This window comes from Sceloporus undulatus, chromosome 4 (assembly GCF_019175285.1).
Source record: "Sceloporus undulatus isolate JIND9_A2432 ecotype Alabama chromosome 4, SceUnd_v1.1, whole genome shotgun sequence".
NCBI classification, from domain to species: Eukaryota; Metazoa; Chordata; class Lepidosauria; order Squamata; family Phrynosomatidae; genus Sceloporus; species Sceloporus undulatus.
In genome coordinates, this window is record NC_056525.1 from 196,741,034 (window position 1) to 196,768,625 (window position 27,592).

General features: G+C 38.1%; 1 protein-coding gene across 1 annotated transcript in view; it reads left to right on the forward strand.

Annotated features, from left to right (window-relative positions):
* The window catches only part of SNTG1 (syntrophin gamma 1), a 169,472-nt gene that overhangs the window by 21,913 nt on the left and 119,967 nt on the right, over positions 1-27,592 (forward strand). Inside the window, exons 6-9 of the mRNA XM_042464439.1 lie at positions 350-393; positions 505-546; positions 19,673-19,775; positions 25,040-25,122. Of these exons, the coding sequence (XP_042320373.1) occupies positions 350-393; positions 505-546; positions 19,673-19,775; positions 25,040-25,122 (272 nt within the window). The remainder of the gene's footprint in view (positions 1-349; positions 394-504; positions 547-19,672; positions 19,776-25,039; positions 25,123-27,592) is intronic.

Sequence of the window (27,592 nt, forward strand, 5' to 3'; positions counted from 1 at the left end):
CGGTTAGTCCCAACTAGAGAAGATTCACTGAATCAACAGAATGTACATATGTACATATTGACATGAGTCTGTTTTAGTTTGCAGTTGGACTGAAGCCCATATCTGCAAATGAGATACCATTCTTTAGAGATTAGATGTATTTTTAACAAAAAAAAATGTGTTTATTTTTTCCAGAATATATAATTGTAGGGAAACTTTAAATGATTTTGCTTCTTTTTTGCCAACTATTTCTCATTGTTCATTTATTTCGTGCTAGACTGATGCTGTTAGTGGAAAAATATAGGGGAAAAAAGATGCAAAACACAGTTTCCCTCTTCTCTCTCTCTCTCTGTCTCTCTCTGTTTCTCAGCGGAACTCTCAGGCTTGCTGTTCATAGGAGATGCAATTCTACAGGTAGGCAAAAACATGTTCTTATATCAGATTTTATTCCTAGTGTCATGCACAGCTCAACCTGTATGCTTCCTGATTTTACTCAAAATATTATTGTTATTTCTCCCTTAACAGATTAATGGAATTAATGTAAGGAAATGCAGGCATGAAGAAGTGGTGAGCTTACACTCCCTTTTTCTAAACCATTCTGGTTTATAATGTACATAGTTGCTTATCTTTGGCAATGTTCACCATTATGCTTTGTAAATAGAAAAGCCTTGCTGAATGGTCAGGTTTTTGGTTATCATAGAATCATAGAGTTGGAAGTGACCACAAAGGCCATACTGTCCAACACCCTGCCATGCAGGAACTCACAATAAAATAACCCCTGACAGATGGCCATCCAGCCTCTATTTAAAGACCTCTAAGGAAGGAGAATCCATCACCCTCTGAGGGAGTGTGTTCCTCTCTCTAACAACTCTTCCTGTCAGGAAGTTCTTCCTAATGTTGAAGTGGAATCTCTTTTCCTGTAGTTTGCATCCATTGTTCTAGGTCCCATTCTCTGGAGTAGAAGAAAACAAGCTTGCTCTATCCTCAATGTGACACCCCTTCAAATATTTAAACAAGGCTATCATATCACCTCTTACCCAGTTCCCTAAGTCTCTCCTCATAAGGCATGGTTTCTAGACCCATCACCATTTTGGTCACCCTCCTTTGGATACGCTCCAGTTTCTCAACATCCTTTTTGAATTGTGGTGCCCAGAACTGGACACATCTTCTCCATGGTTGAAGATTTCTGACCTCAGTCAAGTTAACATTTTACTTTCTAGGGTGTGTATGCATGTTATTTCTAATAAACCAAATCTATCTACTTTCAATGGTTCTGACACACCTGCTTAAATTAAACTCTCCTACACGTTAATTATGTACATTACTATTTTAGTGCAGTTACAACAGCACATGTTGAGCACCTACTTCGAAAGAACGTGTGAGCTATCACTCTCTCATTTGGGGCTTTACATATTTGGGATTCCACCTCAGTAGCAAGGCCATGGCAGCCAGCAGCATGGCTCCACATCAACATCAGTTGTGGGGAAGATGTGGCCATTCATATCTGAACAACAACTTTCATCAGCCAGTGCAGGCAATGGTGAATTATGATGGGAGCTGCAGTCCAGTAATATTAGAGGACCACATGTTCTCCAACTCTGAGTCAAATTCTCATAGCTGACAACTGTTAAAAGATTTGCTCTTACCTAAATTTGTCTAATCTTTAGGCAATTTGTCTAATTAAAAAAAAAATAATTTGTTCTAACATCTTATGGGAATATTAAAGTATATCATTTACCTGTATGAAGTGTGATGTTTTTATACATGTTTGCTGTTTTTTCTCTCAGCTTTGTCTTTGTACAAATTGCATTTTTGACTTCGTAAAAAAATCTCTTAGGGCCAAGCTAGATAAGATGTGATTCACATATGTTAGACATAGAGAGCAATGTATATATATATATATTTGTTTCTTTAAAGAGTTTTTACCTTTCTCTTGAAACAAAAAGGATCCTAGAAGAGACTGCAAATTTCAGTAGTCCCAGCTAGCATGCTCACATGTCATGCAAGAGAAAAGGAATGAGAATGGAGGAGGAAACTAGCAAGGGCTTGAACAGTTCTTAAAAAGTGAATTGTATGTGGCAGAAGGGGGGATAGATATTAGAATTCTGGTTTGGTACATACAGAGATTCTCCACTATGGTAGTTCTAATCCAGATTGTTCTACTTACCACCAGCTAGTTGCCTTGGAAAGAGAAAGGTTCTAATTCACACCAATGGAAATTTTTCTTACAATGGAGGTAAATATGGGACTCCAATCCAGAATAGGGTCACAGGAGGGAAGAGACAATTGTTCAAGGCCTCCTTGCCCTCCCCCCCCCCCCCCCCAATAATCTTGAGTTCTTGTTCTGATCAGGACATGTGAAATAGCTATTCACTTTTTAAAAAGTGGTTATGAAATTGTTGATTGCATGAATTGCATCTTGTATGGATTGGTTCAAAGAGAGAAATAATCATCAGCAAAACTTTGTATCAGATACATACACAAGGTAGATTGTGGCTTCCTAATGAAATTCTTTTCTTCTGAGTTGTATAGTGTATTATATGATGTTAAGTAAATAATTAACTTGTTTTTCTAATCCTGTTTTTTTTGGATTTGCTTACTTGTGTGTGTCTTATCGGCTTGCATAGTATGGATTTGTTTGCACAAGAAGCATAATCCTTTACTGGGTGATGTGTGTGTGCTGTTTTAAGACTGAAGCCAAGATTTTTATTTACTGTGTCATCAAGCCTTGGTGTTCCAACAGTGATCAGATTACTTTAGTCAGTAGTTAATCTCAGTGGGTGCAGAATGAAATATCAGTGCTTTTAAAAAAGAAAGGCTCCAATGTATTTTTGAGAGCAGTCGTAGGCTGTCATGCTACTGTGTCATTGTTTTGTGTTCAGGGGCAATGAAGCAAGATGTGAAATGCAAGTTGCATTACTCTGGCTACCTTATTAACCTGATTATGCTTTCTAGGACTAATTTCTCAGTTAAAATTTGCACAGCCAGCCATGCTTACATTCTTCCAACTGAAGAATGGTTAGCTATATTTTTAGGCACAGATATAAAGCAGGTACTTGTTTACAAAGCTTTGGCCATACCTAAAAAATTATACATGGCTTATTCTCATGTAAATAATCACCACCAAGCAAATATAAGGCTTCTCCTGTTTATCCAGTTGTTTAGGGACCAGAGCACTGTCAGAAAGTGGAATTAGTTGAAAAGTGGAACCAAGGGGTTGTTTTAGCTTGCAAATGCATTTTGGTTGCTGAAAAATCTAAATAACACACAATACTGTATTACTAAATATTATATAATTATATAGCTTCTCTCTGTCCCTTGCTTCCCATGTCCTACCTTGCAGGCTCTGTTGTGAGGACTGGATTGAAAGGGGATGAATAAGGCTCTGACAAGGGATCATTTTTCAAAAATAATTTATTTCAAAAATAAACGTAGACCAAGGAAGTCACAAAACTGCTCAGTAGGCCATTGAGAAGGGCAAACACACACACACACTCTTCCACTCTCTTAATTCAGGGAACAGCATCAACAAACTCCATTGAAAGTTGGTAGAAAGAAGGGGAAGGGATGAGGAAGAGGTGCTAAACATGAGTGGAAAGACAAATGGAAAAGGCGACAAGAATCTATCTCTCTTCTTCACTCCATCCCACCTCCTTTTCTTCAAAGACTGTTTTCTATGAAATAGTCTATTAGACTGAAAAGTGAATGAGTACTGTCCAAAGAAATTTCATTAATTCAATGAGGGATCCACTCTTTCTATAGGCAAGACTTGGGATCACACACATGTGCATTCCCACATAAGGAATGTTATGTATTAAACAATTACCAGTTCGTATCATTTTTAACCTTTGGCCATGCTGGTATTGATGGGTGCCTCATTCTAACAGCATCTGGGGAAACACGTAATTATCAACCGTGCTACAGAATAAAAGGTGTTGTTTGAGCTTCACTCTTGTACACGTTTAAAACAAGGTGTAGTTTTACCCTTGGACAAACAACAAGCAATCTACTATCATTTTGGAGTGGGCTATAACTATATAGGGGAGCATATTCTTTTTTTTCTTCTGAAATACGCTAGAACTCTGCCGTGAGTCAGTTCAAAGAAAAGTGCATGGAGAGAAGATAAATAAGAACCTAATTAAAATATGCTGCTTTCATGACAATATTTGATGCAAGAAAGAACAAGCCATCACATCCTCTCTCCATATTAATTTTCCTGGCCAAGAGAGTTTTGACCCATGTCTAATGAGTATATGTTAAATGAAAGGTGCTGCATATAGGTACTGTGCATGCTGTTCTTTTCACTGCTTCATGGAATTTGAGCATTCCTCAAGCCTTTTAAATTGATACCAGTGTGAAAATATGCTATGCATTTTAATTTGTGAATTAATAACAAGTTTAAAGTATTTTTTTAAAAAAAAACACTAGGATAATATTTACACAGGGGAAAACTACAGTCTGCAGCCTGAACTATTTCTAAGAACGAAAACTCACATGGGGTATTTACAATTGAGATCTCATACATCTTTCTTTCTTTTTTCTTTCTTTCTTCCTGATAATGTTCCCCATGAGGTTGAATTAAATAATGTGGGAAATGGTGATCTAAAGCCCCATACACACCGGCCTGAAAGGACAGCCTATGGGCAGAGTCCGGGTGCAGCATCCTGATGACACACACCCCAACTTCGCCTCAGGGCGTCATGATCCCATGTGCTGCTCCAGAGAACGCAGCACCAAAGGGGTGCCATACAGCCATGACACTGCGGCTATGGTGCCCTTTTTGCGGCTCCTTTTTGTGCCTTCCAAAGGCCAGATCGGGACCACAGTGTGGGATTGCTGTGGCCCTGATCCAGCCAGGAAAGGGGTAGTCTGTAGAGCCCCTAAGTCTCTAACTGTATTCATTCACTGTATGTGCCTTTTGTTCAGTATAGTTATTTAATATTTACATTAACCTACTGAGTTAAATTGTCAACAAGTGAATGTCACACAGTTCTGTTTCTCTTTTTCATAAAAACTAATTTTCTGAACTGGTGTTTGAAGACAGTAAGAGTCCGAATGATAGTTGAAATTAGGACTTAATCCAGAAAAGATAGGAGGGTTCCACATCAGGATACAATATCTGTAACAGGAATTCAGCATGCTTGGATGGAAATAGTAAACCCTTGAAGGGAAGCTTACAGTTAAGTGCTACTGGACTTGGCTTTGTACTCAGATGCTTCAATGGTGCTTGTAAACTAAGGAGTGCCTTTGCCCTGCTACTTGTCCATCCGTAGCCATTCCTGATTAGTCAGTTCTAGTCATGGTGAGATATTGCCTTAGTTTTAACCTGTAGTTGATAGTTGCTGTGTGCTTTATATCTGTCTTAGAAGAATCTTCAAGAATAGTTAAGAGAGGATGGATTTTTTCCTCCTTTTTATTATATTTTTATTAAGTATATATAAGAGATACAAATAGGCAAGAGAAAAAGCAAAAAAGAAAAGAAAAGAAAAGAAAAAGAAAAAAAAGAAAAAAAGAAAACCATATTTATGTAATTATATAATTATATATATTTACATATATACATAGTTGCCAGTATTCCCATCTACTCATACTTCATTTTCCAAAACCCTCTGATTCATTCATCCTCTTTAGCCTTTAATCTTCTAAATCCCTTCCATGGTCCCTTTTTTGTTTTCTATTTTCATTTTCCTACTCATTCTTTCATATCTGCATTTTCCTTTTAACCTTCATAACATTCTTCAGTCTACTTGCTCATCACCTTCACTCTCACTTAAGTCTCCTTAAGCCTCCCAACATTAAGGCTGCAAGATATGATAGCTGGGGAAAATGCAAGGGCTAAATGCCTCCTTATAAAAACAATAATTACTAATTTGCTTAATTTTTTATTTTGCTTTATTTATAGAGACAGAAATGATACTACTTATCCTCTTGAGTATAACTATCAAATAGTGATAGTTATAAGCAAATGTGTCACTGTTTAGCTAATCAGATTAGCTATGTACAGTGGACCCTTGGTATCTGCTGGGGTTTGGTCCCAGGGGCCCCCGTGGATACCAAAATACATGGATGCTCAAGTTTCATTTTATCCAATAGCCTAGTAAAATGGTGTCCCTTGTATAAAATACCAAAACTAACATGTGCTTTTTGGAATTTATATTTTTGGGAGAATATTTTAAGTATGTGGATGATTGAATCTATGGATAAAGAATCTGTGGATATGTAGAGTTGACTGTACAGCTGCCCCTCCTGATTTTCAAGGAATCCATCCCAGACCCTCCCATGAATCAGAAAACTGCAAAAATCCAAGCTCCCATTAAAAATAATGGTGGCTTCCCATCTGTGGAAATTCAAGACTGAACGGGAAGTCAGCAAATCTGGATGGACAACTGTACTTGGGTTTTTAGTGCACCCTCACTCTATTTCAGCACTGTGACTTGAGGGAAGCAGTGAAAGTGCTTCAGCACAGAGATGTCAAGGAAGGAAATATATTCTTTAGACAACTGTGAACTCATTGTCTTTTCTCTGTGCTATAGAGTTGGCCTAGACAGTTAGGGAATTCATTTTCTCCCATTTTGCAAAACAACAATAGTCTTACACCTGTTTAAGCATCATCATCAACAACAACAACCCTTGACGTACTGTGAAAGGCAAGTTATTGCAGCTCCAGTATGAAAAAAAATGCATATATATCTTCAGGAACAGCAATTGGAAGAGTCCAGTATATTGAATTCCTTCCAATAATAATGTGATTTTTTTGTATAGACTTTAACAAAGGAACGACAAATGGTGTGAGTTATATTTATCTACTTTAATAGTGATGCTGCTCTGTTTAATGGTGATGTTGCTAAGCAACTATTTACTCAAAGTGATATTTCTTGCTTATGAAAGGTGAGGTCAAATTGTGACAGTTAGTAAGGTCACTGACAATGTTCTTTTCTCTCTGTGTGTAATCATTTTGTGTCAGCTGTGATTGGAACGTCTTTGAGGAGTTGTCTTCCAAGCCCGACATGAAAAAGGACAGCTGTAATTACAGTGTGGTTGTTTCTTTTTCTTTCTTTCTTTTTTAGTGTTGACAACAATCTGTTTTCTTTGTGACCCAGATTTCACTGATACAGTGCTATCCACTTTGAACTATTATGGAAGAAAAAAAATGTTATCACAAAGTTCCATTTAGTCTTTCTATGAGTCAGGAAGGTTGTACAGAAAGGAGTGAATCCAAGACCAAATAGCTTTTTTGCAATTGGACTTTGAACATTTAGCTGTTTTCTGAATAACACTAAAAGGGAGAAATACAATACACTTATTGTTATTTGTTAAGTCGACTTTGCCTTATGAGAATCCTATGAATGAGAGACCTTGAAGAACCCTGGCCATCAACTGCCCTCCTCAGGTCTTGCAAACCTAAGGCCACAGCTTAAGTTAAGTTAAGATTAAGTTAATTCGTCTGTAATGTGGTCTCCCTTTTTTCCTACTGCCTTCTATCTTACTCAGCATTATCAGCTTTTCCAATGAGCAGTTTGTCTCATGTGTAGCCAAAATTCTATTTAGGGGAATTTTAATTTTGCTCAAAGCAGGTTAGGCCACAAATAACCCACAAGCCCATTTCCCTTAGTGTATACCGAGAGAAAGGCAGACCAAAGGAATTATGCAGAGGCAGAATTCTATAATTAAATGTTCCTTTTATTGGGGGATTATCACACAGCAGATCACTAACACACACACATTCATACAAGGCTCAGGAAATCAGGAATTAGCTTGGAAATGTTTGGAGGCTGAATTAATGATGATACACAAGCACAAGGCTTGCTTTCAGATCCAGTTGGTGATGTGGAGTGAGACATAGCCGTTCCGATAAGCAGAGATGAACGAGCACACCGGAGTTAGTCAGGGTTCACAGAGACAGAGTGTCCCCATTCAATCCAAACTGACACACTAAGCAAGGGTTTTGGGGACCTTATCTAGTTAATTCATAACTATTTTTCCAGTACTGCTAGTCTTCTGATTTCTTGAATACAGTCTCCATTTTGATTATGCTTGAGCCAATGTATAGGACATTTTTAACTCTTTCAGTGTCACTACCTTGGCAATAGCTTCCTGTAGTGGAGGAATTGCATGCAACTGTGAGGCAAAAAGCTATGCTGACTGCAACATTGGTGTTTGTAGGGTCTTCTGTATTAGACAGGTTTTGCTGTGGAGCCAAACTATATGTGCCAGACAGCTAGTAGACAGCAGCTGTAATGGGAGATGATGTTGTCAGAGGATTTGTCAGAGACAATGGTACAATAGCTAACCTGAAAAACAGCTGATACTATGCAGAAGAAGGCAATGGTGACCCACTCCTTGAAAACTAGATGAAACAATCCAAACTGAAACAGTACACCAAATAAAATAATACATCAACACTCCATTTTTAGGCATCTGGGGTATATTTTAATCAGGAATGAGCAATTATAGAAGGCTAGGAGGTTTCATTATTCCCCAAACTGCCCGGAAACCTAGGAGAGTGACACCCATAGAGTGGAAGTCTGTTTACTTCTTCCTTGAAAAAAATAAGAAGTGAACAGGTAGTGCTTCGTGGTCCAGGAGGCTAAAGAAGAATCTGAGGAAATAGGTTCAAGTCTACAAATTTCATGCTATCAACTTCTATTTTCCAATTAGTCTCAAAGGTTCTACAAGATTCCATTGCATACTGATTTTCCAGACTAGCACAGCTATGTCTTTGAATATTTGCAATGTACAGTGCGCCCGTGTCATATGCGGGTGCCTTTTATATGGCTTTCAGCTTATGCTGAAAGCTGCATGATGAGATTGCAATAGGGCTCAAGCACATACACTTTTTGCCTTATGCGGAGGCTTCCGGAACAGATCCCCTGCGTAAGGCAAGGGCGCACTGTACATGAAGAACTAGGTGATTTTACAATTTTATGTAGACTCACCAAACTATGGTTGATTTACATTTCTGTAAATCAGCTGTAGACAGTGGCAGCTCATAGAAGTGGCAGCTCACTTCACTTGGTTCATGAGCCACTTAGGGCTGTAGAACCATTTAGGCACTAAGAATATAGCAATAGCAAGTACATTTCTGTTAGTGAACTAACACTCCCTAAGCAGTTTACAACGTGTAAGCTAATTGCCCCCATCAAGCTGGGTACACATTTTATCAACCTTCAGAAAGATGCAAGGCTGAGTGAACCTTCGTGCCCCTGGGATCGAACTCACAACCTTGTGGCTTGCAATATAGTTTAGCCACTTGTCACCAGGGCTCCCTGGTAAAAATGCCAGTTCTTTAGCACTGGTTAGTTAAAACCATATGAGGTACTATTCACATAATGCACATGTTATTTGTTTCCTATATTCTATTTTAACATGAAAAGTTGGACATTATTTAAGTACTGGTCTGATATTTATTGAGAGAGAAATATCTCCGTTTACTTGAGAAATGTTGTTAACTGTAACTATGATACACTGTATGTATCTCAAGAGAATTCTTGACTATACAACTTAAGTTTAAGTTTACATATTGCTTGTAAAATTTAAGGAAGATAATATGGGATTTCAGTTTTAGCTGAATCTCACAAAAGTAGATGTTATAGTTTGTGGGATCATTTGTTGATGATCTTGCATAACTGCACAGCAAAACTTCAAATATCATGGTGGTGATCTTTTGTTGTTGATATTGCAGATTCATATCCAAGGGAAAATAATTACTCAGTTTTTTCCATCTATGCAAGCATGATTATACCCTAAATGTTAATTAACTGCTGGCAGTTGTGGATTTCTCTGGGATTATTGCCTAATTAGGAATATGAAATGGGAGCTAACTAAAAGCTGCAATGGGATGAAATTAAAGATGAGTTATGACAAACATTATTTCAAGTGAGTGTAAAATAGTTTTATAATTATCTCTGGATGTTCTGAATAACAGAACAACTGTATTCCAGGGTACCAATGTCGCATAAAAAGGCTGACTTAATATGTTTCATTTTTTCAGAGCTGTTTATCATTTCAGAAATCTAGAAACATCTTTCTTGGTGTTCAAGTATTTGGAAGAAAGAATGATCACTTCCCAATTTTCATAAAAATGGGGAAGTTCCTTAATAGGTGGGCTAGAGCAAGTAGAAGAGCACACGTTTTGCACTGAAAAGATTCTAGGTTCAGTCCTTGAAATCTCCAGGCAATAGTAATAGCAAATAGCAAGTACATTTCTATACCACTTATCAGTGAACTAGCCCTCCCTAAGTGGTTTACAATGTGTAAGCCAATTGCCCCCAACAAGCTGGGTATTCATTTTACCGACCTATGACAGGATGGAATGCTGAGTGGACGTTAGAGTCCTCCTCCAGGATTGAATTTACAATATTGTGGCTGAAGTACAAGTATTTAACTACTACATCACCAGGCACAACTGGGAAGATCTCTGTCTGATAGACAATGAAGACAAAACTGAGCTGTATACCATTGGTTAAGTTCTGTATAAGACATTTTCTGTGTTCTTCGTGTGGATAAGCGCTTCCAAGAGCAGCTGATTATGGGGATTCCACATGATCTGGAAGCTGCAATTATAATGAAAACATTATACAATTTATGGAGCCCATAAATTAGATTGATGTTCTCTCTGTATGTGTGTAGGAGCTGGGAGGGTTTTTCCCTGAGGGCCACATTTGAGTGCTCTCTCAGGAGGTATGTACAAATGGGCAAATGGAGTCCAAATGTTGGGTTGACCAAATCTTAAAGAAGATTTTTCAAAAATAACTCTTCATTCTATTCATTCTCTCTCTCTCTCTCTCTCTCTCTCTCCCTCCCCCCAATATCTCTGTGCCTCTGTGTGTGTGTGTGTGTGTGTGTGTGTAGATGTCAGTGTCAAACACAACACAGATACACAAAGTAATGGTGTTCATAGTTCATTGTGGCCGTTGTGCAAAATACATTTTATGGGAATACTGTACACCAATATTGGGCCACATACCTTTTGGCCTTTTGGTTGGCTTCATAATGTTACTGCACCAATACAGATTTTGGAAGCCCAAAAGATACCTTTACATTTACTAGAGCCTGCCAAAGGTTACACAGTTTACTATCAAATTGAGAAGCACTGCATGAACACTTTGTCCCCTACTCCACTCCACTCCACCACATACTAGGTTCAGAATCCAGCTTCTCCATAATTTTGGGTGGGTGTGTTTGAGTTTTAGGGGGTGGGGGGAAGGCATGTACAATATGTTAAGCATGTAAAGATAAATGATTATGTACCTCATTCACACTACACAACTGTAGCACTTTAACTGACATGACTACAGAAACATGGTGTTTGTAGTTTGGTGAATCACTAGAGTTCTCTAGCTGAGAATTATAAATACCTCACAAAAATGCAAGTCCCAGGATTCTGTGGATGTAGTTATGACAGTTAAAGTGGTACCAAATTGATATAAGAATGCCATGTCAAAAAGGTCACCTTTAAAATATAGTTGGGAGCAAAACATCAGTCAGTAAGCCAGCCAGTCAGTTAATATATATTCACCTCTCAAATCAATTCTTTGACCAAGATGTTACAATTTTAGGAAGCAATTTGCTGACCAACTCATTAAATAACGAGACCAGACACAGAGAACTGGGTTATAAAATGGGCAACTTTATTAAAATCCAACCTATTTAACTTTATTTCTTGAGAACTGCAAGCCCAGGGGGGAGAACCTTGTGTAGGAACAGCTGGTGGATGGTCTGCTCCAAGACCAATTCCCCAGCTTCCAAAAGGGCGAAAACACCTGAGCCCCAAGGGCAATTCATTATTTGGGTTGCTCCCTGGCTGTCCCTCATCTGGAAGGCCAACCCAAGACTTCCCCACTTAACTCTCAAGACTTAAGTGAGGGTTTGAATCTCAAGCCAGCCCCAAGGCAAATCTCTTTCCCTTCGTGTTTAGTCTCAAGACGTAAACCTCCATTCCAGAGACCCACCTTCACCCTTTAGGAGGGTGTATGTGTCAAGAGAGGGAATAGGTTAGAAAAATATGGAAAAGATGCTGTGAATCAGAATGCTGCTCAAGCTTAACCTATCCTATCACGTGACAATTCCTCTTGTCTTCTTGCTAGAACTAGAAAAGAAAATGTAAGGGCCAAGAATAGGGCACAACCCAGTATATTTCTGGTGCTTTGCTAAATAGAAATTGCAAAGCTAGAATACCTGAAATATGTGGGAGAGATTTTTTTTGGGGGGGGGGGGGGTTAAATATTTGCAACCCAATGTATTGTTTACTTGGATCACCTAGCTGATTGTACCAAAAGAAAGTATGTGAGAGAAAACAAGAACTACTTTCAAAGCTTTTACAATTATGCATGGAGATGCAATGCAATTATTAATGTGTTTATGAAAGGCTATCATTATATGAAAGGCTAAAGTAGGCAGGAAATCAAATTTTCACATGGCTAGCAGGTGGCAGACTAATTTTTGTCAGTGAAAGAATTCACTTCAGTACAGAAATATCTTTCTCAACTGAGACTGAAGGCAGAGCAGTCTACCTACTAAGCTGAGATAGCTGCAAGTATTGATCAAAAGCATTACTTCAAAAACAGATTTGTCAATGGATTCCACTTTATGCCACTGTCAAGGTTTTGCAGATAAGCTCATTGTATGGGATGGGAGCATGTAAAAATATTATTCACGTTCTAAAATAGAAAAAAGATTCTATCCATTTAGTTACTTACTGAGACTATATTGAGTATGCAAAACTGAATGTTAAAAAATATTTTGAGAGTGATTTCTAAATAAATCTGAGTTATAAGAAATACATGAAAACAATTTTGAGAAGGGCATACGTAATATTAATAGCACTTCTGTAACATGTGCAAATTCTCTTGCACTCTCTTATCATCAGAGCATGGCAATGTCAAATCGCCTGTGAACAAAACTTACCAAGAAAACCCCATGACAGGGTTGCCTTTGGGTTTGCCATAAGTCAGAAATGACTTGAAGGCATACAACAACAAGACTGGGGCAAGTAATCTGATATAGGTTCACTTATGTAGAGACCTCAGCCTCTGAATATAATTGTCAGACTGGAGAAATGGTTCAGGTGTGATAGCTCTGCCACAGTAATAATAATAATAATAATAATAATAATAATAATAAATTTGTTTATTTATTACTGCTGATCATATCGGTGAACAGCAAGTAAGCTATTGCAAGAAGCTAATTTGTCCCCAACCGTTGGTACTCATTTTAGCGACCTCGGAAGGATTGCAAGGTTGCGAGTTCAGACCAGCAAAGGGCCCAAGCTCGACTCAGCTTGCATCTTCCGAGGTCGCTAAAATGAGTACCCCGACTGTTGGGGGCAAATTAGCTTACTTGCTATTGCTTACTTGCTGTTCCACGCTATGATCTTTGGAGAATGCGTTATTAAAAAACAAATTATTTTATTTATTTTTTATTATTATTATTATTGAGTGAATGGCTGCAGTACAGGCATTTAACCACTGCGCCACCAGAGCTCCTTTGAAAAATTGCATGAGAGATTGTCTAATGTGGATTGTTCTTGTAGACTATACTACACATACAGTTTTTAAACAAGTTTACATTGTCAGCAGCAAGACTGCTGATAGGACTAGTTTAAAGAAACCATGCAAATTGGTTCTAAAATACATTTACAAATACATTTGTGGTTTGAAATTAAGGTATTGGCAATGACATTTAAAGCTTTAAAAGGCTGGGCACCTCAATATTTGAATGAGTAAATGTCCCTATATCTGCCTGCCCAAGGTTTGAGACATGCTGGAGAGGCCCTCTGCTGTGTCCCAACAGTGGAAGCATTACATTATGTGAGGACATGGGAGAGCCTTGATTTACTCTAGGCATTATTTACGTTAGGCTGTTAAGCCTATCTCAGGCATGATTTATTCTAGGACAAATTTATTGATCTTTTTAGCAGTCCACAGTATCCATAGAGCTCTTCTCCAGCACCACTTTTCAAATGAGTACCAGTATTTTTTTTCTTCCTATCAGCTTTCTTCACTGTTCAGACTTCAAAACCATACATAGAAGTTGGAAATATGATGACATGGGCAATCCTAAATTTAATATTTAAATATATATCTTTACACTTTGGAATCCTGTCTAGTTCCTTCCTATCTGTCTTTCCAAGATTTTTTTTCTGATTTCTTGACTGCAGTCTCCTTTCTGATTAATGACTATACCAAAGTATGGAAAATTTTAAAACTATTTCAGTGTCTTCATTGTCTATTTTAAAATTATGTAAATTGTTGGTGGTCATTCCCACCCCCCACCACCCCTTCATGTTCAACTGTAAATCTGCTTTTGCACATTCCTCCTTGGCTTTCTTCAGTAATTGGCCCAAGTCTTAAATTCCTCCAGTTTTGACACATTTTTCCACCAAGTCTAATCCTGCTGTATGTATGATATGTTCAGCGGAGAAGTTAAACAGATAGGATGATAAAATTCAACATTGCCTAAGCATCTCTCCAATTGGAAATCATTCAGTTTCTCTATATTCTGTACTTATGGTAGCCTCTTGAGGACTGGAATGTATATTGAGTGTTTCCAATCTGTAGGTCATTGTGTCCCCCCCCCCCCCCATTTTTCTTGACAGAGTTTAGTTAGAATTAGATTAGATTCAATATGCCTGCTTCTGAGCAGCACTAACAAGTGTTAGCCATAGTGTCATTGCTGATGTTACTGAGAGATTTCCTCCCAGTTTCACCCTCCACTACTACTGCTGCTGCCCAGTAGCTGTTTCACACATTTATTCTGGCTTCTCAGCAAAAACCAGTTTGGCAGGGGCACCCTACCAGCACTATCAACTACAGCTGCTGTCAGCATACCCTCTTTGCCCCACTGGAGTATGCCATCCCACGTCTGTAGAAAGGTTGTGCCTTTGGTGGGATCTTTGAGAATAGTAAGATAGAAATATTTTAATAAATATATGAATATGAATTTGTGACAAGAAGTAAAAAACAAAGTGGAGTGGTTGGCACAAATGTTCTGTTACCTGTTAAATGTGTGGAGCCCCCTATAACATTTTCACATTGATTGATGTCAGGCCAAGTGTCACCCATCCTATATTTGTACATTCTCTACATTTTTCTTGTGCAACTCATTTTCCTCTAAATTAATTGGTTAGTTTGGCCCAGCTTTGCATTCGGTGGGTTATTCTGAATTCTGATTCTTTGCTCTGGTGTATTCAGTTCCCTTCTAATGTAGTGACATGGCAGGAGATTGGATAAGGTGGCCCTTGCAATCCCTTCCACCTCTATAACTCTCACTCTAGCTTTGGAAAGCCAAACCACAAATTTCATAGAAAGAGTTTTTACAATTTGTTTTCCTTTTTGGTTATGTTAAGACATGAACATCAATCTCAGGCCTTTTAAGTAGACTGTTCCTGGTGACTTTTGCTATTCAGAATGCTTTCATACTTGCCCAGGCAGTATGAAGATTCCCCCACCTTGTCCTCCCTACTCAACACCATCAGATTAAAGGAGTGTCAAAAGGTTGAAGCAGAATATATGGTGTTTTGCATCACCCATGTAGAATTAGATTATTCAGTCCATCAGACCTCTTGTCTTCTGTCATTTCTGTAAAGGGTTTTGTTTTTTTAAGAATTACTATTGCTACACTTAGGGATACAGAAGCCTCTGTACAGTGTATTCAGCAGTTCTGAGCTGTGAGTTATGGTGGATGACTTTGGAATACAAATAAAGTAAGTTGTCTGATTACAGTAGTGCTTCTTGGGCTGACGTGTATTAACGGTGTCAAGCATTACTTAAAAGAAATCATGAAAAAGCTACGCTAGCACTTCCAGACTTTTATATTGCAAAGCTTTTTTTCCAATTCTTATTTACATGCATCCTTATCATTCTCAGGAGTTTCTCTAACCATATTTCAGTAACAAAAATATGCCATTTTTAAATCAGTAAAAACAGGTCTACTTGTATTATGCTTTAAATTCTAAAATGCATATGCTGTAGATTGGAGCACGTGGTCTTTAAAATATTAAAAAGCTGCTTGGAGGCTCTGCCTCGGGCAAAAACTGCAGAAACAAGGACTGTGGTGGTGGTGTAGCAACAATCTGTCAGGCAAAGGGGCACCTGGACTGACTCCAGCACTGCTTTTTGTGCCTTGGCTTTGGCTCATGTTTATTGCAAATGGATGTGAACACATTCTTAAATTGATCAGCTGAAGCAAATTTGGAAGCTCCACATCAGAGGGGAAGATTTGGTGAGAGAAGATAAAACTGTTGACCGATAAGGTGGCAAGGAAGATTGCATTTCACTTTACATTTAGTAGCTGGTATGCATACATGGTTCCATTGGGATACCTGTCACAAAATAGGTGCTTCATGGTTGGTGAGAGCTCTACATATTTATATTAAACTTTGCTCAGTACAGTTTTGTTTTAAAATGAAACTGTATCCTGACACAGTTGAGTTACTGCTGGTAGGCTGTTTTCAGGTAATGGAAACAGCAAACCTGCCTGTTCTAGACCTTACCTCTCAAAAAAGGGTGGGTGCAGGGGGGCTGCTTAAAAAATCGTTTAGAGGCTTGCAGTGGTGCACAATGCTGTTGCTCGGGTGGGAATTTTGTGACTTCCTGGATGTTGTTGAACTGAACCCAGGATTCCTCACTGTTGGAATGCTGGCTAGGGCTGCTGTGAAACATGTTATTGAATTACTGCACAGGCTAGGGCTGCTGTACAGTCCACATACCTGAAGTAAGGGCTGAAAGATGTGGAAATTCAAATGATTTCTGTGCTTTGAGCTCCATTGAGGGCTCATTCACACTACCCAATTATACCACTATTTTCCCACCCTAACTGCTATGGGTCCATCCCATAGAATCCTGGGATCTATACTTTGGTGAGACACAATTGGTCTCTGGCGGAGGATTCTAAATGCTCAACTAAACTCGCAGTCCCAGGATTTCATGGGATAGAAGCCTCTCAGTAAAAGTGGAATGCTAACACAAAAATTCTATAGCGGCAGTGGTCCCTAGCAATGATGTACATCAATCAGAACCCCTCAATTTGCATTTATTTGCCAGAGAAGCAATACATGTTGAGGAATTATAAATAGAAATAGTAATAAAATACTGGCATCATGTCCCCCTTTTCCATTTCTTTCAAGAGGCTAGCTGCTTATTGAATCAGGGCAGTGTTTAAATGCTGTGAAAAAGCACTCTGTGAATTCTAAATTGAACTGAGATTACAGTATGAATTTTAATGCTGTTGTATATACTGAACCCTCTCAAGAACATGCCCTAGGAGGAAATTCAGCTGGAGAACTTCTCATGTTGGTGCCGGAGGGGGGGGGGGGTATTTTTAGATATGGAGCATGCATTTATGTTTTTAGCTGTCAGAGACAATACCAAGTAAAAGCTTTCTCTTCTTAAAATCTTCAGTACTTTTTTGTTTGCTTTAAACAAATGTTTAGAACAGCTATCGTGAGTAGTGTTCTTGTCCACATACAAAGTGGAGGGAAGATGGACCCTGTGGAGGAATATTTTTGGTGCCATGAGAAAGTGCTTACAAAAACTGTTTGAAAGAAAAGAAAAGAAGGAAGGAAGGAAGGAAAGGGTTTTTTTTTTAAAAAAAGAGAGAGAGGAAGTTGCTTTTTAATCAGTCCTAAGGGCATATATCTAAGCTATTTTAACTTAAGATGTTTCTTGTGACTGAAAGTTAGAAGTGTTTGCTTCCATTTCAGGATCTCCTTCTTTTTTCTAGTTTTGTCTTTCAGTTTTGCACTGCTCACTATAACCTTCTCAGTAACATCATCTTTGATATTTGCTGTGATCAAGAGTGATCAAGTGTGCTCTACTTTCAGAAAGGATTGCTCAGCAAAGCCTGCATGACTCACACTGTGTCAAATTACACAATGCTATGAAACCTTTGTCCCTTTCTATGAGAGCAGATCAGGGGCAAGCAATTCTTTTTCTTTCTTTCTTTTTATGGATTGCCTTTCTGTTACACTAGTGAAGGTTGTTTTGATAATCTGGATGGACTCAGTAATTCACATAACAATAGAAAAGCATTGTGTTTAAACTCTGAGCTTATGAGAAAGCAGTTTCTCTGTCTACTCCCAATCCATCCCAGAGGAGGTGATTTTTTGTTCCCTGGGATGGATTGGGAACAGAAGGGAAGGGAATGGAACGGAATGGGAATTTCTGAGTGCAGTAAACTGCACCCCCCACACGTTCCTGGCCCCTTTCATTCCATTCTTGTCCCGTGCCTGGAGCCCCTCTGCGATAAGGTTTGGAGTAATGGATTCAAACTACAGGAAAAGAGATTCCACCTCAACATTAGAAAGAACCTCCAGACAGTAAGAGCTGTTAAATAGTGGAATGCACTTGGAGTGCGGTGGAGTCTCATTCTTTGGAGGTTTTTAAACAGTGGCTTGATGGCCATCTGTTGGGAGTGCTTTCATTGTGTATTCTTGCATGGTATGGGGTTGGACTGGATGGCCCTTGTATTCTCCTCCAACAGTATGGAGATTATCACATGGAGGCTTATTGTCCTTAAAACATTGCTAAATCATTCGTAAAGCACAAGGGCGTGATCACTGGTCATCATGGAGGCTTCCCATCATTAAAGCATCCATGGATCAGCCATTTCTCTGCATAACGGGAACTTGCGTTATGCAGAGAAATGACTGCTCCATGAACGTTTTAATTACAGAATGCCTCCATGAGGATTTAATCACTGGGGACAAGTGCAACCGGTGATCACAACCTTGCACAATTTAGTGATGTTTTAAGGACGGTAAGCCTCCATGTGATAATCCCCTAAAATTTTATGATTCTAAGACTAAGGTGCTCCATTTGGCACCCAATTTTATGTACTGCTTGAAGACCACAGCAAAAACCTTTCTGATACAGATTGAGATTCGTAGATATCTCATTCACTACCTGTCCTTGACAAAATGGCCAGTCTAAAATCTTTATGCAATGCATCCCTCTTTGTGTTTGTTTTTGTTTTTATACATGTATCTATATAGTCACTGTAGAATATTGAAGATGCCCAAACATAAAAAGGAGTCTTTTAAAAATGAATGAATAAATAAATAAATAAATAAATCCATACTAGATGGTTAAGGTCTTTGGAGGAAGGCTTTCTCTGTGTTCCACCACCTTCACAGCTGTGATTGGTGGGGACATGAGAGCATTCTCAGTAGCTCTCTGTGGAACTCCCTCCCATTAGATGTCTAAGATGGCTTAGATGGCTAAGACCTTTCTATTTAGGCAGGCATTTGATTTATTTTAATCACACAGCAGAATATTGTTTAAAATGTTGTGTTCTGTTCTAGTTTGTATTTTAATGCAATGTATTTTTATATTTTTATATTTGAATTTTAAAACTATTTTTAACTATGCATTTTTAACAGAACTGCGGTTTAATTGTTTTTAAAGCTTTTGTGTAATACCTTTTTTAAAAAAAACAAAACTTAAACTGTTAATTTCAATTTTGTATGCTGCCTTGTGTCCCTTGGAAAGATGGGATATAGAATGAATGAATGAATGAATGAATAAAATAAAAATGAATATATAAAAGGACAAGTTGGTTTTAATGGTTCTTTTCTGTTCATGTTTGTGTAATAAGCAATGGAGGAATTATGACTAAAAGGCAGATCCTGTGCGTGTGCGTTTTGTGCATGTTGTGTGTGCATGTATGACATCTACTATTTTTCTTTAATTCTCAGGTCCAGGTTCTTCGGAATGCTGGAGAAGAGGTGACCTTAACTGTGTCCTTTCTCAAAAGGGCGCCTGCATTTCTTAAACTGCCCCTCAATGAGGACTGTGCGTGTAAGTATAATGATTATTTCTAAGAAGTAGGTGTCCCCAGTCATAGGAGTTTAAAAACCAATTCACAATATAACTTTTTAAGCCTGTTTCAGCAGAAAAGTAGTGCTTGTCCCTCCCTCCCTCTCTCCCTCCCTTCCTTCTGTTTCTCATGATGAATTTACACATTCAGTTGAAGTGGGTATAGTAAATATTTAGGTGAAATGAAAAAGAAGAATGGACCTTTGCTAGTTCATGTCTAAATCTATGCTCCCCCAGGCATTTGCAGTTTTTTTTTCCTGAGCATACTGTTCTCTCAACAAGAGCTTCTTCCTACCCTAACATATGCTAATATGTTAACATTCACTTTTTATCTTTCCACTAGAAATCAATTGAGTATACTGTGCTCTCAGTGATTACATGTTTTGATAGCTATTAAAGTTATTTGACTTAACAATAATTTGCCCAAGGTATTTACATTTCATCTTTTATTCAGTACATAATGACAGTGAGGTGGAGAGGGGTTGCTTCTTCCTCACCCCTATCTTGGCAACTGCGAGCGAACAGCTATTATAGTATCTCAAGGACTTTTCAGTTTGGGTTACAGTCACAGATTTAACACACTGATGTGTTAAAGTGAAGATTAATAAAGTTCAACATGATCAGTATTGTATTTTATTTCAGAGATTCAAGTTGATTAGACCCACTGGGAAATAGAAGAAACAGAGAGAAAGCTGTCTTCTTAATTTGTAACAAAGTACAGATACTAAATTATAGACTGAAGTTATAAAACTGTCTTAACATGTAGTTTCAGATAATTACATTATGACCTTATGTTACATGCCATCTGTAGATTATATCCAGGTTCACACCATCTACTGCCCACTTTTATATGGAAAATAATAAGTTCCATATATAAGTTTTCAAATTAATTTGATTACAATTTTCTACTTGGTATTCACTTGGTACAAAATGTTGATTTGCTTGTTTGAGATACATTTATTTTTGTCTTATAATAGTTGTTCATTCATTGGTATTAATGAGGGAGACTCTTTCATCCACATTATTATCCTTTATTTTATTTTCACATTTTTACTTTATCTGAAGATAACTCCTTTTCAGTTTCAAAGACAGGATTTCCCCTTTTCTTCCTGCTCCTCCTACTGTCATAAGATCATAAATTTAAGAAGAACCTGTTACCCCATTGATTTTTCTAATTAATTTATATTTTTTATAATTTATTGATTTTGAAATCTAAATAAAACTATTAATGATGCTTCAGACAAAACAGAGGACTCTAAGCAACTGCTCACTCAGTATTTCTAAATAAATGAAAGCATTAATGCCTACATATAAATGTATATGTATATATATATATGTGTATGTGTGTGTGTGTTTTCTAAAAAAAAAATTTGACAATTGAAATGTGTCTTTGTAGTGTTTCTGGTAATTGTGCTGACAATAGGAAAGGAAATATAATTAGATACTTTGACTAATTAAAATTGAATCACTGTTTTAAATTTAGTGTATATTCCTTCTACTCACATGTCATGCCACAGCAAAAATGGCATGTCATTAATATCAGACCATTGTTTTACTTGTTGTGTATAAGAATCAATACGAAATTATTGTTTAGTATTGCAAGAAAAAGTTGTAGCAAGCCTTGATCTTGCATACAGTCTCCTCCCCTCCTAGTGTGGCCTCCACTCTGTTTTAAGAAGGGCTGTGGTCTTTTGTGTTGTATGAATCCTACAATGTAGTAAAGGTCAATTATAATGTTTCGTCCTCCACTACTGAAAATGATAAAAATAATTAGTGGCCTTCAGCATGTAATTCTAACCCTTTGTCAGGAGATTGCACAAGCAATTCTTCTCAAATTCGAGTCTGTTAAAATAATATTAGTTAATATTTATATACCAGCAAATTATAATAATTTAACAAGTTCAATTTATTGGGACCACCTATCTAATTATATTGATGAGTTTACTAACAAACCTGATCCTGTAGGGTGTTTATTGATGGGGGACTATAATGCTAGAATTGGCCCCTCAAATGACTATCTTTGTGAGCAGTGTATGCTCGATGTAAATACGCCTCCATTTCCACTAAATCTCCCCCGAGTTAGTTTGGATCCAGTTACAAACAAAAATGGGATTCTTCTGGCAAATTTCTGTATTACTCATAATTTATTTATTCTAAACGGTTCAGAGTACTTTCCAAACACAAATGGATTCACTTTTATAGCTACACGAGGGAGAAGTTCTATTGACTATGTATTATCTAGTCCAGTTTTGTTGAATTTGATTACAGCCTTTGAGGTTTGCCATAGGACAGAAAGTGATCATATGCCACTAGTAGTTTCTATGGTATTACCCAATTTAATTATTGCACCTACCATAAACTCTGAAATGTTTGTTAGTTATGAAAGATTAAAACGAATCTATTGGAGCTCTAGAACAAGGGAGGCAGTCAGTGAAATCTATAAGGAAGCTAGTGCCTTAGCGATAATGGACGATCTAGCTAATAGCACCACAATAGAAAATGCCCTGGTAAATTATGGAAAAGTAATATCTATTATGAGCATCAAAACAGCTACTTATATAAATCCATCTAGAGGGAGGAGCTCGTGGTTTGATAAAAGTTGCCTTATAGGGAAAAGGAACCTTAGACAAATATTCCAACTTGCTTTAGACAACCCCGAGGAAAATTTTAGTACTTACCTAAAGGCCAGGGTAGAATTTTATAAGTACATAGAAGACAAAAAGAAAGCTTTTTATCAGCAAAATTGGGCCGATTTTGATAAGGACCTGAAATCAAATGATTCCAAAACATTTTGGTTGGCAGTAAGGAGGCATATGAATAACGACTCAAATTTATCTTGTCCTGGCATTTCGCCCCAAATTTGGGTATCGTATTTTACAAACAAGATGCAAACTCAATCAACTGAAAATACTGTAGTAATTACAAACCCTTCTATTATCTGGAACCCTGTTTCACCAGATGAAGTGTATCAATTAATTCTTAAACTAAAATCTGCTAAATCGCCAGGTTATGATTCTATTACGGCAGAGGTTTTGAAACACGGTTCAGAATTATGGTCCAAAGCTCTGGCAAATCTTTTCACCCTGGTAAACAACTCGGGGCTGATTCCAGCAAGCTGGAAAGATTCAATAATTATTCCTATTTTTAAAAAAGGTGATAAGCAAGACCCAGCTAATTATCGCCCGATAAGCCTGCTCTCTATCGTGGGTAAATTATATGACAGTCATTTAGCAATGAAATTGCAAAGCTGGATGACTACTCAAGCCATTCTGGGACCTGAACAAGCGGGCTTCAGAGGTCACATGTCTACCATAGATCATATTACTGTTATCTCATTTCTCGTTAATAAATATATTTCCAGTCCTAAAGGGAAATTATATGCTGCGTTCATTGATCTAAAAGCGGCATTTGATCTAATTCATCGACCTACACTGTGGAGTAAACTGGATAGTTTAAGTATAGATCCAAGACTTCTGTTTTTGTTGAGCCAAATTTATACCAACAATCGTTGTAGGGTAAAATTTACTGATAGTGGTCATCTAACTGACCCTATCTATTCAGGAATAGGTGTAAGACAAGGCTGTGTCCTAGCTCCCCATTTATTTAATTTATTTGTAGCAGATCTTCCAAATTTCATGTCATCGGTTGATACCCACCCTCCTATGTTAGGAAATCGCCCACTTTTAGTGTTACAATATGCCGATGACACTGTACTATTGTCGCTGACTCAGGTGGGCTTAAAGAGAGCCCTGAATAGATTTAGTGAATATTGTGTAAGGTTCCACCTACAGATAAATGTTAACAAATCAAAGGTCTTGGTATTTTCAAAAGGTTTTACTCCAAGGAAATGGAAAGTGAATAATCAATCTATAGAACAGGTAAAAATGTATACATATTTGGGTGTTCTATTCCATTACAATGGTCTTTGGGTAAAGCAGAGAGAAAAGGCTGTTCATTCTGGGAAAAGAGCATTGGCAACGCTACAATCCTTTTACTATAAGAAGGGAAACCAAGATGTCCTTGCAGCCCTGAAAATTTATAAAGCTAAAATTAGACCTCTAATATTATATAGTATATCTGTATGGGCAACAGCTTTTAACAAGGAGGTTGAAAATCTACAAACTCGGTTCTGCAGGAAATTGTTATCCCGACATGTGTTCATTATTTAACGTTATATGACGAACTTGGCTTGGACTCACTGGAGACCACAGCCTGGTTGATGGCATATAAATATTGGCTTAAAATTTATTATAGACCAAATAGATCTAGTTTAATCTGGTTTCTTCTATCTGATAACTATTATACTAAGTGGTCAAAAACCTTTGAAGATAATCTAAAACTAAAGGGTTTAAATTTGGACTCTCTACTCCTATTGATGGAGCAGGAGTGCTTCAAGACAATTAAGGATTGTTTTTTGAGTTGGGAACATAAGAAAATTTATTCTACCTCTCCCAGAGTATGCTCCCCTTTTGTATTTGGCATTCCCCCCTGTTGTGGTGAGATACCAAAGTATTTCCAATCATTGTCCCTTCAGGCTGCGAGGAAAGCCTTCCTCTTTGCAAGACTGAACATCCATCCGTCTTGTGTTACTAAGGGGAGATATATGAAAATTCCATTTGCTAACCGTTTATGTTTTTTGTGAAGCATCCCCAGATACCCTACAACATATTGTCTTTCTTTGCCCATTGTATCAAAAACCGAGAAAGAAATTGATAATGAAACTGATGGAAATGAATTACTGTGTAATGGATATAACTCTAGTGAATTTATTGGAGGATTGTAATGAGCAGATTACACGATTGATGTCAAATTTTCTAATGGAGGCAACAAAAATTTGGTACAATTTGAACAGCTGTAGTGCATAGAATAACTTGTATAAGGAAGGAATTTTAAAGTATCTATATAAATAATTTTAGTTATAATTTTAATTGTGTATTATGTTTTTGAGATGCCTAATAAAGGTTATGATGATGATAGTTATAATGTTTGAAACAAGCCAGCTTCATAAATTGTGGTTTGCTTAAAAACAAATTATATATAAGGTTATATGACATGTCTAGAACTGATTGTTTAATAAGTGAAAATTATAGTTACAACCCTGATAATATGAGTGTCAGTTTTGCCTGTGAAGTGTTTGTTCTTCAATAGTATATGATAGAACATGACCACATAGCCCAAAAAACCCACACAAAACGATGTATATGTTTTTTCTGCATATAAATTTTCTGCATTTGTATTTGTATTAGGCATTCCTAGTGATCAAAGTAGTGGCACATCATCACCCCTGTGTGACAGTGGTTTACATCTTAACTACCATCCCAATAATACGGTAAGATGATATATTTTTTGACTTGCCAAAAAGATGAAAATGCTCTAGATGGTATGATCAACTGAGAAGTGTGCACAAATCATTGATCTCCGCCAATGAGAGGCGCCCGCAGCGTTTGTTCTCCACCTTCAACACTTTGCTTAAACCTCCCTCTCCTCCTGTCTCTTCATCATTCTCTCCTAATGACTTTGCTGTTTATTTCATCTCTAAGATTTCCACTATTCGCTCTGAGATAGTCCCCCCCGATTCTTCTTCTGCTCTTAATCTTCTATCGCCCTCGCCTAACAAATTTTCTGTGTTTCCTCCTGCCTCTTTGGATGAACTCTCTACACTTCTGAACTCTTCCAAACCTGCAACCTGTTCTCTTGATCCAATTCCTACTCGTCTTCTAATCTCTATAGCTCCCTCCTTTCTGCCCTCGCTTCTCCATATCTTCAATCTCTCTCTCTCTACAGGTTACTTCCCTTCGGACATCAAACATGCTCTCATTTCCCCAATTCTGAAAAAAACTTCTCTTGCCCCCTCCTCTTTGTCTAGCTATCGTTCAATTTCTCTTCTTCCCTTTCTTTCTAAGGTTTTGGAACGGGTTGTTTATTAACACTGTCTTGAGTTTCTTGAAGCCAACTCCATCCTCGATCCCTTTCAGTCTGGTTTCCGCCTAAGGCATTCTACTGAGACAGCTCTCACTAAGATTTCGAATGACCTTTTACAGGCCGAGGCTAATGGCCTTTACTCTGTACTCATCCTTCTTGATTTGTCTGCTGCCTTTGACACTGTTGATCACTGTCTTCTAGTTGATATACTTTCTGACCTTGGGTTCTCAGACTCTGTTCTCGACTGGTTTAGATCTTACTTGTCTGGCAGATCTTTTGCAGTAGTTGCAGGGGGCCAGACTTCTTCTCCTGTTCCCTTATCTGTTGGAGTTCCCCAGGGCTCTGTTCTGGGTCCCCTTCTGTTTTCTCTCTACACACTGTCCTTAGGAAAACTCATTAGCTCTCTTGGCTTTTCCTACCATCTGTATGCCGATGACACCCAGCTGTATCTTTCCACCCCTGACCTTTCTCCAAGGCTTGAACAGCAAGTTTTGTCTTGCCTCACAGCTGTCTCACAGTGGATGCGCCATCGGCGTTTGAAGCTCAACATGTCCAAGACAGAGCTTCTTGTCTTTCCTCCTAAACCCACCCTTCAACACTCCTTTTCTGTCTCTGTGGACAACATTTCTATTCAACCAGTCCAGCAAGCCCACAGTCTTGGTTTTATCTTTGACTCTTCTCTGTCATGTATCCCTCAGATCCAGACCTCAGCCAAGGCTTGTAGATTCTTTTTATACAATATTGCCAAAATCCGACCATATCTCTCCGCCTCTACTGCCAAGATCCTGGTCCATGCCCTAGTGATCTCACGACTTGATTACTGTAATGTCCTCCTGGCTGGGCTTCCTCTTTCTCACCTCCGTCCTTTAATCTCAGTTCAGCGTTCAGCTGCATGCATTATCACTTCCACCCACCGCTCTGACCACATCTCTCCTGTGTTGGCATCCCTTCACTGGCTCCCCTTCCCTTTCCGCATTCAGTATAAGCTCCTGCTGTCGACATTTAAAGCCCTCCATGGACTGGCCCCTCCTTACTTATCAGACCTTCTTTCTCCTCACCTTCCCACCAGGGCCCTCCGTTCTGATAGTCAAGGTCTGCTGTCCCAGCCCAGGATTTCCTCTGCCCCATCCCGGATTCGCCCCTTTTCACTTGCTGCCCCTCACTCCTGGAACCTTCTTCCCCCACAAGCAAGAGCCATCACTTCTTTAACCAGCTTCAAAACGGAGTTGAAAACCATCCTGTTCAGAGAAGCCTTCCCAGGCATTGCATAATTGTCACTTGCTTTTTGTTGTTCTTTTGTTGTCTGTTTTATCGAATCATTTCCTGTATTGCTATGTATTTTATATGTATTATCCTACTTGAATGTATGTATTTTCCCTGGAAAATGATTAACCATCCATTACAAAGCCAAGCCCTCCCTCCAGTCCATCTGCCTTGGTCCAGGCCTTGGAGGTAGAGAGGAACTGCTGGACCTCTTACCGTTTTCCTCCACTACTCCCTTGTCCTTCTGTGTCATGTCTTTTTAGATTGTAAGCCCAAGGGCAGGGAACCGTCTAACTAAAAATATTGCATGTACAGCGCTGTGTAAATTTACAGCACTTCATAAATAAAGGTTAATAATAATAATAATAATAATAATAATAATGACAACAATCTAAGAGTTTGTCATTATTGCCCATTAAATCAGTTGAAGTACTACCCCATACAAAAAATAGATTTTGCTGTAATGTTTCTGCTGTTGAGGCTGAATAGTACCAAACACTTGCAATGAAATGGCAAATTATGTGTGTTCATGGTTTTGTTCAGAATATACCAGTTTCTATAATAGACAAGGGGAAAGCCCCTCTGAAAAATTTCTTGCCAAGAAAATTGTGTTA